The 14,178-nt window shown below is 37.9% G+C and overlaps 1 protein-coding gene across 1 annotated transcript in view; it reads right to left on the bottom strand.

Annotated features, from left to right (window-relative positions):
* The window catches only part of OTOGL (otogelin like), a 145,250-nt gene extending 137,815 nt beyond the window's left edge, over nucleotides 1-7,435 (bottom strand). Inside the window, exons 1-6 of the mRNA XM_042850786.2 lie at nucleotides 6,890-7,435; nucleotides 5,759-5,798; nucleotides 4,571-4,619; nucleotides 3,504-3,570; nucleotides 2,660-2,758; nucleotides 1,170-1,324 (exon numbers count right to left, since the gene is read on the bottom strand). Of these exons, the coding sequence (XP_042706720.2) occupies nucleotides 1,170-1,324; nucleotides 2,660-2,758; nucleotides 3,504-3,570; nucleotides 4,571-4,619; nucleotides 5,759-5,798; nucleotides 6,890-6,968 (489 nt within the window). The 5' untranslated portion in view covers nucleotides 6,969-7,435. The remainder of the gene's footprint in view (nucleotides 1-1,169; nucleotides 1,325-2,659; nucleotides 2,759-3,503; nucleotides 3,571-4,570; nucleotides 4,620-5,758; nucleotides 5,799-6,889) is intronic.
* Between the last annotated feature and the right edge of the window lie 6,743 nt (nucleotides 7,436-14,178).

Here is a 14,178-nt window from a genome sequence, read left to right as displayed (position 1 = left end):
TGAAACTGCAGAGAGAATTTGGTTTAGGCAGAATATAATTACCTAGTTATGGGTTTGGGAATGATACTGAGGGGAACACCCCAGAAAAGTGCAAGTGGGCCTTTATTGCCCAAAGGCATGTGTCCTCTGAAAGATGGGACCGCCAGCAACACAATAGCCCCAGCACCGTATGGGCACTCTCAATATTGACCTAGAAAAAAAGACTGGCATCTATTGAATCATCAGCGTCCCTTCCTGCAGCAAGTAGGGGTTTATTTGGAGGTGTTCCATCCAAGTATTGATTCTGCTTGGTCCCGCTTGGTTTGAGAGTTCTGTTAGGACAGTGTCAACAACTTATATCAGCAAAAAAATGCTTTTGCCAGCACAGAGATATCAAAAAATAATAATCACCCCTCTAACTGGCATTACTGTACCAACAAAAGTTTTTCATGTAGTCCTGCCCAAGGCAGATATGCAGACCCAAAAAAAACCTAATATATTCTATAGCACAAAAGTTTAGCTCAATGAACATCTTCTCTCCTAATCAATTTCTCTTTTCAAATCTTTACACCGGGGATATCTGGAAGCCTCTTTGATATGAAATCCTGTGTGGTCATCTATGCCCAAAACTAGTCCAGTCCACCTGTCCTGGTCAAACCACATTTAATGTAAGTAGAATCTCTATATTTCAGAAAATCTCCTCAACTCACATTTGTCTCTATAACTACCACTTGCAGTTTTACAAATCTGTCATGGAAACAATTTCTTTATCACAGTTATCAGAGTTACTATCTTTGGAATAATACCAGTCTTAACTTCATTTGTACGTAACAAATGATGCTATTCAACATTTGACATCAGAGCACTGATCACTAACATTAAATGATTCGATCTGGGGCTAATGAAGGAGACAGTCAACTACTTTGAAGCCAGGAGAAAAGTTCCCCATATTTGCCTAAAGAGATCATTTTATAATACAGTTTACTTTATATTTCAGAGATTTGTAGATGTTATTGCATGTGTACTTTCAGAGTTTTTGATCAGCACATTCTATAAATCTAAAAAGGAAATAAACCACCTTTTGATCCATTTACTGTCTCTGTTGAATTCTTTTTGTTATGCTATAACACAAGTTCTATGTTATATAAATCTTTTGCATTTCATTTCAAAATCCATATTCACACACTTACCCATACAGTGTACTGAGGTTCTGGAGCACTGCAATCTTTTGCAAAAATGTAGGAACAATTTCCTGGGAAATAGTAGTAGATGCCATCAAATGTTTCAAAGTGATACTGTCCCCATGATTTACAAATTCCATCTCGATCCTTGCCATCATTAGGTACTGGGGAGAATAAATAAGATGAGCTTATAAAATGCAAAATAACAACAAAATTACACAAGTGTCAGAGACATGTACAAAAGTAAGATATTACATGCATAATAGATAAATAAAACTATCTTCTGTGCTGATGTATGCTTATCATTCAAGAAATGAGATTAAGACAAGTTTTAAAACTCTTAGGTGGGAACTGTGGACCAGTAAAGCCAATGGAAATTTTGCCATTGACAGCCTGGATTTCACCTTTAAATTATAACTAGGAATGGACCAATGGGTAGAGCTGGGCAAAATTTTTGGACCCAAACTTTTTTTTTTTTTAGAGAAAAAAGGCAGATTCGGTGACAATTAATCATTTCATGAATTCATGTTGATTTCACCTTTTGGGGGGGAAGGAAGGGGGTAACTAAAATTCTGGGGTGGGGAGAAATCAGAACTTTTTATTTTGACATTTTTAAACTAAACATTATGATTTTTCATTTTGAAACATTTTTATTTGAAATTTCCTTTAATTTTGGTTTTAAAATTTAAATATATCTGAAAATGATTGAAATTGAAATGAAACGTTTTGTTTCAAATAAAACATTTTGTTTAACACAAAATTAGTTTTGTTTTCAACTTGTTGAAATTGCCAGTGAACCAAAAAAAATCCATTATCCACAAAACTCTACAAAGGAGAGGATAATCATATCATTTAAGTTTAGGTCAGTGGTTGGTGTATGGGCTCAGGGTGAACCAAGGCTAAGATTTTGGTTCAGTTTCAACAGCCGCTTTGGCCTACCATCTCAGCTGACACAAGTCAGTGCAGTTCCATTGAATTCAATGGAGCTACATTGGTTGACACCAGCTGAGGTTCTAGGCCTGACCTTAGAAAGTCCCTCCATGGCTGCTGTTGCAGATATTCTACAGAGCCTGAGGAATCACGATAGGGACAAACAACTTCTACCCCAATTCTACTACCAATAGATTACACCTGCCAAAACTTGTCCCATTAAAATATTTGAACATCCTATCTTCAGAATGGGCAATAGGGCACTTTAAGTGGAAATGCAGTGATATTTTTGGTGACACTGCTAAGTAAGTAAAAGCAGATATGGTACATTATGATGCACTGGGATACTGTTACAAGTATTAATAAAATTCAGGAACATCTGATGCTCTTCTGTACTCCCATATCTCACTCTGAAATACAGCATTTGAGCCACCCAGCCTCCTTTTAGAATTACAGCTTGATTATAAGGCAATTGCAAAGTGCTCTGAACAGGTATTATTTTAACAAACTTGCCCCTAAATCTCACTCTAATCTGAAACTCAATTCCATTGCCGATTACTGAAACTTACCAATTTGGCACCTTTCACCATGAGCCTGAAACATCTGACAATCACATACACCCGCCTCTGTGCAAACTGCTCCATTAAGGCATTCTTGAGGACAAGAGACTGAAAGAAAACATAGCAGCCTTCCACGTTAAAGTTATTTTTCAAACACTTATAAAGACAAATACCATTTGAAAATATAGACCAGGCAGAGAATACTGTCTCGCTCCCCCATTTCACTTACAAAGAAACACTTTTAAAACTAACACCACTATATGATTCACCATGATTTGTATTCATTGATATGAAAGAAACCAAAAACTCCATCTTGTCTTAAGAAAGTGTCACTGTTCAGCTCATTTGATCATTTTTGCATGCTGGATGCTAGATAACAGCGATGGGAATGTATAATCTGTGAAACCCCTCAATTCACTCTCTGAACAAACTGAAGAGTTTGATTGACACCTAGAATCTTCTAAAAGAGGCTTTAGGTTGGTCTTCCATGGACAACTGCTATTATCAATCCCACTCAGCATACCTACTCAACCTGACAAGGCCCAAAAGTGACACACAAGAAAACTGGGAGTGGAAATAACTGTAAAGCAATGAAGGATTTGTTTCATTAGGTGCTTGGGTGCCACATTAACAGGTACATTAGAAACTGATTGTTTTTAATAACTATTTTCTGTGATTTAGCAAGTCAGAAGTACAAGTTACCATAACAAAATTAGATAGCACTGGGTTTTGCATGGGAGGTAAATACTATCAAAAGTTACACAATCTCTGGTAACAAGCGATAGTTGATGGGTAGATGGCATTTTATTGAAATCCTTTCAAACAGGTCGTGAATTACTAACATGGTACTGACCTCCTGATGGACTTTGCGCCTGAGTAAGGTCCCCATGAAGGTGAGACCCAGCAGAATCTGCTCCAGTCTATCCGAGAAACAAAAAAGCAAAACCAGAGTGTTAATACTTCATAAACGGTCTGACTAATTAAATTCTAGAGATTTTGAAGCAATTTTAGGATAGGACAATTACTTTAATACATAAAATGATCTTGCGTGTATATAGAGCTTTTGATCCAAGAGAATCCCAAAGCACTTTGTAAACACTAGGTAAAATTGTAAACCATATGTAAGGAATTACTTTCTCCATCACCGAAATGCAGTGCTCCCTGGGGTGGAACACAGCAACAGAGATATCAGAAGGAGGACAAGGAGCATAGCTCACTGAGATACTAGCACAAGACTAGCCATCTGCCCCAAGCAGGCACTCAGCACTTTATGTGGCTTCCTAGCATCCCAAATGCTAACCCCCACACTCCTGTGCCAGTGAACAAGTTGCTTTCTCCAGGACTGGCAAATGGCAGGAATTTACAGGGGTTTGTATCTCTCACTGACACACAACAAAATCCTAGTTCATAGAAGAGTAAACTCATCCCAGATGGAATAATTGTCAGGTCTACTCCCTGACCTCCTACCTCCCTGAGTTATCTTAACAGCAATGAGGCAATGGAACTGGGGATGGTCTTCAGAGGCACAGGCTCTGCCCTGGGAACCTGCTGCACAGCCCAGGAGCGTTGCCCAATAACAACACTATTTGCAAAATTGTTTGGCTATGGTTTCATTATTGTGCTTTTCATCAAACAGTCACTCCCAAGTTTCTGTTTGCTCTCACAAAAGATTTAACAAAGACCCTCGTCCCCACGGTGTGTGTTAGGGTGGGTAATTCATGAAGCATTTTGCTAAGAATGAATGAGGCTGTGGATTTAAGTTTGAGGAAAGCAGGTATGGAAAAGCTTCTCCTCCTCATTCCTGTCTTGTTATTACCATTTCCATTCTCCTTTACAAAGACCTCATTGTGACAACAGCAAAGCCCCGTTGCAGAAAGGAGGGGGATTTTTGCCCCCCTTTCTTTCTGTGGTATAACCTACCTCAGCTGCTAAGAGATCTCTTTTCTGTCGAGTTGCATTAAACTGGTTTCTGGAAGAAAACAAAAAGGATCTTGTATAATCAAAGGTCCCTGAGCAACCTGAATAAGTGGTTCCCTAGGGAGAGGTGTCTCTCTCTGATTTCCAGCACGTTATCAAAGAGGTCTTTCTTGGGTTAACATTTAAAAAGGTGACTTTTTTCTTTTCATAGTCTCGTTTTACAAAATTCAAGAGTGATCAGATCTCTGCTCTTGAACACAGGCTACTTGTTCAAGGAGGTACCTGGTATTTATGGGGGAGGGGAGATAAGCAAATTGGGCTTATAATATGGGACACAAAATAGTGAAGTTCTTTCATTAGATGCCTGAATGGTACACATGTTGTTGAGGGGCACCAGTGCTATTTGCATGTGCAGTGGTCATGGTGTTAAAAGTGTACGGTTACCTTCCAATGGTAACTAAATTACAATAGGCAATAATTAAATTAATTTCAGAAATAATGGCCTCAATCTACAAAATACACTTTGTTTTATTTAACAGGCCAGATTTTGTACAATATAGTGTGTGATCACTACATGTACTAGAAGTCATTAGATGTCCATAGCTGAGTTCTAATCCTGCTTCTATTGAATGGCAAAGTTTCCATTGACTTCAATGGGATCAGGAAGATACCCTAGTTTTGTTTTGGTTTGAACTATTACATACAACTTTCCTTGCAAGTGCTTTTTTCAGACTGAGAAAATGAATTATCATCACTGAGACTATATTTATTGTATAACACATTTTATTTGTGGGGAAATTCCTTTCTGTGTGTCACTAGAATTTTATTATTTTTATCCTGAAACTAAAATGATCTACTGGTATTTAATTAATGTACATTTTATCAGATATGAGAATAGTCATATAAGAAACTCATCCTGTGAACTTACTTGGGCCCCTGTGGAACACCATCTTTTTGTGATTACTAAAGAGTTGCACTTGTTTTTCAAAAAAGGATTTACATGTTTAATCACAAGCTCTTTGGGAAGAGTTATTACAGGGAAGAAATACTTTATGTCTAAGTTACTAAAAGTCAGAGGTGTTCTACACAAGGTCGTATTGTATTTCCTATACTTCCATCATATTAGACAAGCCTTACTGATTTCACCCACATTTGCTTTTAAAACTCTGCAAATGAGGAATGCACACTCACCTTGGTGTTCTTCTCAAAAGAGAAAACTCGCAATAGGATCCTGTTGGATAAAAAGTGATGGAATTAAACCATTTTTTTCTCCATTTGACATGCAGACAAATGTTTAGCTGACTTTGGATTAAGAAACAAGAGTGAGGTTTGTCCTTTAGAAGAGGGCTAATGACAATAAGTTTTCCAGAAAGCATTTATGCAGCCCTTCCATCTCCCTGCCAGCAAAGTTACTCCCTGCCAGCAAAGATAGAAACACTTTTTTTCTGAGTGATTGATGTCTTTCGTCTTCAGAATCTGATCCTGAGAAGTGCTGAGAACCTACAATTTCCAATGGGCCCAATCCTACAAAGTGCTAAGCACCCTTGACTCCCATCATCGACAGTGGAAGTGATGAATGCTCAGCCCCTTGCAGGATCAGACTGAAGCTCATCAAATATGGAAGGTGCTCAGAACCTCTCAGGATCAGGCTTCAATGTAATGCTTTTCTGAACATAATTATAAACCTTTAGTCCAATATGTTTAAATCTCTCTCTAGATTTCATGCAGATTTACTTTCATTTTAAGAATATTTTTACTTTCAAGCTATGTGAAAGTTACAATGCTTGAAAAACCTCTGTTATCCTCAGAATCCTTTTTCTAAGCTGTCTATGGTATCTATTATTAGCATGTGTGATGACAACAGCTGGGAGAATTTATATAATCAGTTTGCCAAATATTTATTCTAGAGTTATAAAAAATGTTCAGACACACTGCAGGTGCAGTCCAAGTCTTGAGCAAACCCATATCCTGTTCATAACAATTAAGCCTACATCAATCTGATAACACATTTGACAATAATGAGAAGGAAGAAAGCCAAGAAAAATAATTTTGTTCTTTACCAATCATTCTGTATAAAATTCAAGCATTAAAGTCTGAATTAAAAAAAAATCAAAGCCTTTTTAGTTTCAAAAGCAGTAAAAGTGTGTGATGTAAATATATTAAGTCTGTATTACTGGTTTGTTTGTTTGTTTAATTAAGCCATGGGCAGTAGGAAATATTTGCTTTACAATGAAAGAAAAATAAGTAACCGTATTACTAAATTGTTAAGAGAAGTCTTTCTAAAAGATTTTTAGTGTAAAAATTGAGCATAAAAGTTCTTACCTTGCAAAGAGAACAGCAGAGAATGAACCAAGAATATGCTCCAGGGTATCATTAAATTGAGTTTTCCCACAATATTCATTTCAGGGTCGCTTCTTAGTATGAAATATATCCAAATTGGTGGCCTTGACTATGATGGCATCTTAGAAATATGTGTCTCTGGAATGTATAAATCTTTTATAAATTTAGATATCTGAAAAATTTAAATAAGGCAGGGCAAAAAAAAAAAAAAAAGAGGGAAGAGAATTCAAAAGAAACATCAAGCTTCCTAGCCACATCCAGCTTCTGGAGCTCTGGAAATGTTGCAGACAACTTTTTGGCTGTGCTTCTCTCATTAGTAATGCATGGTAACTCCTGACCAGAGCCTGTATTAGTTACACTTACACTAGACCTGCAAGGCTTATTGCTCTTTTGGACTGAATCGACCCTTTATAACATTCATGGATAGTGACATGGAAAGAAATTTTGCCATGTCATGATGCTTTGAAAGATTTTTCAAGCAGTTGTCATTTCACGTTTGTGTGTTTTGAAACTTGTGCCAATTAAAACTGCTGCCCTTTCTACCTTTTATTAAAATGAAAAAAAACTTTTAAGTTCAAACTTACAATAATGTTCTTGTATAACGTACCACTATGTTGTTTTATTGACAAATATATTAAAGTATTCAACAAACATTTTAAATAAGAGACATTCATTTCCATTAAATAAATTACCTGGATTTTAACTACCCAGTGGAAGAAAATAAGTTTGTTTCCTTGTAACATTTTGATAGTGTCACAAAAGAAAACTGCCCAGAAGTTTATAATTTTTTTTAAATAAAATGTGTTTTAAAATCTCATAGATAACAGAAAGGGAAAAACTGTTGGTGCAGGGGCATAAGTTTTTAGGAATTTTTTTCCATCCTCTTGACTATATTCTTCATCAAAATCTAATGTAAACAAAGGAAAGACACTACCTCATCTAGCCTAGCCCTAGAACTACACTAATCTTCCCTTCAAATTAATTGCAGATTTAAAAAAAAAATCTGTATATCAAAACATGTACATTAATAATCCAAACAACCACTTGATCATAGTACTGTGCCTTCCCTTCCTCCTATCCCTTCCATAGCCAATTTAGTGTTTGTCATTATGTCTTAATTTAACCCAGGGTCAAACTGTGCAAACGCGCACTACTGCATAGTATTCACTGACATACCATTCTTGCTGATTATAAATTCCTCAGTGTAAAAAATGAGGGATGAAATCTTGGCCCAATGAAATCAATAGTTTTGCCACTGACTTCAATGGGGCCAGGATTTCACCAATTACCTTTTATTTTTATGTAAAGCATCATTTAGGTTTATGGTGTGTGCGTCACAATAAAGAATACTGATGATTTCTGTACATATACATCAAGAAAATATGGTATTTACTGAGAAATTGTTACAAAGTATACCTACAGGGACCTAAAAAATAATTTGCTTTGTTCTGGGGTTTTGTTTTTGTTTGTTTTTTATTGATTACAAGTAACACACAGATTGTTGTAACTGAATGGTATAATTGTACAGTGATAATGCATTTAAGTACACCAATAGACAGAGATTAGAAAAACATATTTTCCTTTAAAAAAAAATTACTTTGTGCTTTTGACAATACCATGATTAGCCAGTTTCCCCTGGGGCTCTTTCACACAGGGGCAGATTTAAAAATAAATAAAGAAAAAGAAAATGTTATAGTAAAACCATAAGAATTGGCACTGGGACCCCAGAGCAGGTGTACTACTCGAAACTACCTTTAACTCATTGTTTACACATGAACTAGGGTGGTCTTTTTGTGCCTTTGACATGTTTAAAAGATGAAGCCAACAGCTTCCTCAAAACAAACTGGAGAATAACCAATCAGATTTCCACCCCCAACCAATGCTGTATTGAGCCCATCAATGCAGCCCCCATTGCATGCCCCCTTCCCATAAGTAACAACATGCAACATGTCTCTAAACTCATGCTGGAAGGCTATTTTAGACCCAAGTGACTTCAGAAGTTGAGGGCCTTGCATGGAAGTTGTCCTACCAGCAGTTCCCTTTCTTTTATCCATCTAGCTTGAGTGCCTTCGCTGACTGAGAGAGATGCAGTATTTCAAAAAGTCAGGCCTCAAGCCGCTTAAAGCTTTATAGTTCAGATTCACTACCTTAAACTTGACACAGAAACGAACAGGAAGCCAGTGCAGCAGCTAGAGCACTGGTGTTATGTACGGCTGGAAAAATGTATCAGTTACTAAACGGGCTGCCCTGTTCTACACCTGCTTCTCTTTCCAGGTTGATTTAAGCTGTAGCCCCATTTAGAGTGCATTACAGTAATCTAATCTCTATAGATGACTCTTAGCAATGAATATAACTTTTGAAAAACAAACTCCATGACGTATTTCTCCACATTTTGGTATTTTATAAAATGTATAGTAAAAAGTCATTTTAAGCATTCTGCTTATCTGTCCATTTTGTCTCATTTAGCCCATTTACTTCTTATCTTCTAGAGGAATCAATGAAAATATTTCCCAGTGCAAAATCATCTTCCCTACAACCCTTCCCCCATCTCACCCCTCCAACTGAAGACTTTGCCTTGGTGTCCTGGACTTTGCAGGCAAGAACTGTACATGGTGTTTTCTAAGACACATCAGTGGTATATTTTGATTGATCAAAGGGATAATTTTTGAGTAACATACGCTCCAACACTGACTGAAAATCAGCCAGGATGAGTAAGAGAGTAGGTTGTTATCTGTGCCTTTGTACCTCTGCTCACTGCCAAGAAGGGAGCCACTTAGTGTGAATGATGAATGGACTCCTGTCTATTAAGAGCTGGACTGAGACCTCCCATTAATTTCACAGATCACCAAAAGGAGTTAATAGATGGCAATGACTTTTGATCATTACCAGCCTGGTACGGACCCAAGCCAACAATGCAGAGGTGAGAGGCTCCAAATTCTATTACCAATTCCCGAGAAATATTCCAGAACACACATACTTATTTGGACTGAGAAACCTAGAAAGCAATAATGCTAAAAAGAGAATAGGAAATCATACTAGAAAACATGTTAGACATTAGTTTGCAATGTGTTATAGCTGCAAAAAGGCCCATGCAGGGTAGGCCTTCAAAACACAAACATAACAAGGCATATAGCAGCAAAGCAATAATCCTCCTCTCTACGATTCTAATACACCTGCACCCGTAAAACTGCATTCATGTCTGGCAACTATATTACCAGAAAGACAGAGAAATTTGAGGAAACAAAGAGCAACAAAAGTCACTAGTGAAATAGGGGGATGACAGATAAGGTAAGGTCGTAACAGTCCAACAAGCATCCAAGGAAGGAAAGGAATTACTCAGCGAGGTAGACTGTGGTATAAGAGTCATGGGATTAAAATTAAGAAACGGGAAGGGGGGGAGGGGGGGGAAATTAAGTTGAATTGGAGGAATTACATTCAGACGATTAAATGAATTTGCCTGCATAAGGGAATAAGTAGAAGCCCCATTACTTGGGACCTTTGAAAAATCAAGGGGAAAAAAAAAAAAAAGCCCACGAGAACACATGTTAGGTAACCATCCTGCATTGGCAGGGAGACAAACTGAACGAATTAATAGGTGTTCTCTATCTAGACTTTCTACTATTAGAAATGACGTTAATTTAAGATATAAATTCTGTATTTAAAAGTTTGTTGGCTGACTTCAACTATACAAAATTAACAGCCTCATTTAATAACAAACTTTTTAATAACCATTTATAATCTATGTGGGTATTACAGTCAAGCACAATTTATCTCAATGACTCCAAAACCATAGCAGCAAGGAGGGTCTTCAGCTTCTATAAGGACTGTGCAGCATAAAAGGGCAATCTGGTCAGTGAGGATACACCAGGCCAGAGCCACACTGGTACAGCTACTCCCAATTTTGGCTCTCCCTACGTTGTTGATGCCAGTGGCACATGGAACTTTTCAGAGCTTGCACCACACCCACAGTTGGTAAGTCCCAATGTCAGGTGGACAGACTAGGCAGGATCCACATTTGCACAGCAGCTTCCAGTCCCTACCCTGCCTCCCAAGCTTAATGCTTCTGCAGCTAGTGAGTCCTGGGATGGGGTTTGGGCCAAGCTGGAACCAGACCATCTCCAATTTCCAGTTCAGCACCTCTGCTGCTGGGGGATCCCTTTCTGGTCTTACACATCTTGTTGCTGAGAAGGGCTAGTTGAGGAGGGGCAGGCTATGCAAGAGCTGAGTTGGTAAAGTTGCTCCTATCACTATCGATGGTAGAAGAATCCTTTTCACCACTCATCCCCCTACTGAAGGTAATTGGCAGGAGAGAGAGAATAAATAGGAAAAACAGAGTTCTCACTATTACATCCTATTTCCACAGTGCTCTCATGCATTTAGCTCACACCAATTTACTTGTAGTATTTCAGAAAATAAAACCACCCTCCCCCCATCAAGTAACATTTACATTTTACATCTTATTAACAAAAATCAAACAGTTTGACGTGACATCATTGCAGAGATTAACAGGACATTTTCATGAGATCAAAATCCACTTTAGAAAACATTTTGATTCACTTTTGTTGTGGTTAAGGGCTTCTCTGTTTGAAGAAATGCCATGGAGGCAGTATGCTCTGCACTGCCATATAATATATCCAGGTTTCATTCCCCATCTCTGCGTTCAAAAACTCAGGCCTAGAAAGGGGAAGGCAGAGTTTTTATGGCCCAGGAGCTAGAATAGCTCATCATTCATCATCAACCTGATCACAAGAAGAAACCTGGATGAGCTCCAATGTTCTAACCAGCCAATACTGCATCCCTAGATGGGGTGATGAGAAGTTTCACAGGTCAAAGGAGACTGAGAGGAAAGAGAAGCCAGAGAACATCCCACAAGAGAGATCAGTCAGAACAATAATAAACCATAATAAAACTTCTAAAGTGAAATTAGGCATATTGTTCATTTGCTGCAGGACAAAAAAAAACAAAAAAAAAAAAGTCTGGCAAACAAGTTGCCAGTGGGTCACAGTAGATCTGCAAAAAGGAAACAAAAATGGGCTTGTTGCTTTCCTGCATTCCTCCTCCTTTCTTTCTGATGTATGAGGAAAGAATAACAGTTTGATTTTTCAGTTGCATTGAATTTGAAATTCAGGTCTTATCCACTCTGGAACACACAACTGTGACTGAAAAATTAGTTATCAACAGAGACTGAAAGCTGAGCAAATGAGAGCAGGATTTATCATTCCTGTTTAGAAGTTTTGTTCAATTTATGCTATTACGATTTAATATTAATGACTACATTTATGAAAAAGGAAATCTTAATTAACAAGATCACTCCCTTATACTAAAATATTTTAGCTCATTCTCAGACATCCATGAGCTCCCCAAGCAGCAACAAGGAAGACCAGACTGCAGATATTTTTAAGGTTAAAAAAAAAAAAAAAAACCCTGCAAGCACTCTTCAATACAAGAAACGTTTCAGAGTAGCAGCCGTGTTAGTCTGTATCCGCAAAAAGAAGAACAGGAGTACTTGTGGCACCTTAGAGACTAACAAATTTATTAGAGCATAAGCTTTCGTGGACTAAGCCCACTTCTTCGGATGCATATCTGTATCTGTACGAGTTTTTTCATGAGGTTGATGGATTTCCATTCCATACGGCTAAATGCAGTGCCTTGCATAATGACAGATTTCAGAGTAGCAGCCGTGTTAGTCTGTATCTGCAAAAAGAAGAACAGGAGTACTTGTGGCACCTTAGAGACTAACAAATTTATTAGAGCATAAGCTTTCGTGGACTACAGCCCACTTCTTCGGATGCATAAGTGGGCTGTAGTCCACGAAAGCTTATGCTCTAATAAATTTGTTAGTCTCTAAGGTGCCACAAGTACTCCTGTTCTTTTTTCAATACAAGAAAGGGCAAAAGTCCAGTGTTTTTAAAAAATCCTTTACAGATCATCTCCAACACCCCAATTAGCAAAGGAAGTGGGTTTAGCTGTTGGTGGGAAGGAATCACTACAATGCAGGACCATGGAGGCTACAGTACAAAGGAATTTTGGAAGATACCCCTCAAAAAAGCCCCCAAAGTACCACTGTTGTCTAATGGGGGAGAGAAAATAGTATCTTGCTTAAACTGTGATATGGTCAAGAATCGAGAGTCTCTATTGGTCAGCCTATGGTGTTTTCCATTCCTGTCCAAAATGATTTCCTGCTGAGTATACAAAGCAGTTATTCTCATCATGACCCAGAGCTGCTCCCATGCGTCAGAAGGCCTCTACTCAGTATTTGAGCACCCGTTTTTCATGTGATTTTTGCTGGTCACTTGTGACTGATGTCCCAGCTCTTTTGCATTTAAGGCTTCCTCATCATTCACCCGCCCTCTTTATCTTTTTCCTCTCAATATCTACTTAAATAGATGCAACTTCTCTCCCTAGCATCTCCACAATTTTCTCCTCTCATACACTGCACACACCTCCACCATCTAGAAGAGTGGTTCTCAACCTTTTCAGACTACTGTACCCCTTTCAGGAGTATGATTTGTCTTGCGTAACCCCACGTTTCACCTCATTTAAAAGCTACATGCTTACAAAATAAGACATAAAAATACAAGTGTCACAGCGCCTGCTATTACTGAAAAATTGCTTACTTTCTCATGTTTACCATGTAATTATAAAATAAATTAATGGGAATATAAATATTGTACTTCATTTCAGGGTATAGTATATAGAGCAGTATAAACAAATCATTTTATGAAATTATAGTTTGTACAGACTTTGCTAGGGCCTTTTATGTTGCTTGTTGTAAAACTAGGCAAATATCTAGACGAGTTGCTGTACCCCCGGAAGACATCTTGAGTACCCGAAGGGGTACGCATACCCCTGGTTGACAATCGCTAATCTAGATCTCCCTCCAAATTACTCCCCATGTGTCTGCTTTTAGTCAATCTCAGATCTTACACATGTACTTCCAAGGCTTGGAATTGCCTCCCCAATCTTGAGAGACAGGAAACATGTCTGTCCTTCAAACTGATAACTCAGGGGGCTTTGTAAATCACATATTCTTACCTGCACCCCTTTGTGTCTGATCTGTTATGGGTGTATTACATGTGCCCAAATTAGTATCAAAGCATCTCAGAGTAAGGACCCTTTTCTCATTTTCAGAGCATTGTGCAACCCTTTCAATGTTCAGTATTTCTGAAGCATTGTAAGTAATTATATTTAACCATTTTTTAGCTTGAATGATGGACATATGAAAGCTTTCGTGATTTTTGGAAAAAATCAAGTTTTCTAGTCTTGAATAT

The sequence above is a fragment of the Chrysemys picta genome, chromosome 1, assembly GCF_011386835.1.
Source record: "Chrysemys picta bellii isolate R12L10 chromosome 1, ASM1138683v2, whole genome shotgun sequence".
NCBI classification, from domain to species: Eukaryota; Metazoa; Chordata; order Testudines; family Emydidae; genus Chrysemys; species Chrysemys picta.
The sequence above is the reverse complement of the archived record's forward strand: the minus strand, read 5'-3'. Positions and strand labels throughout refer to the sequence as shown.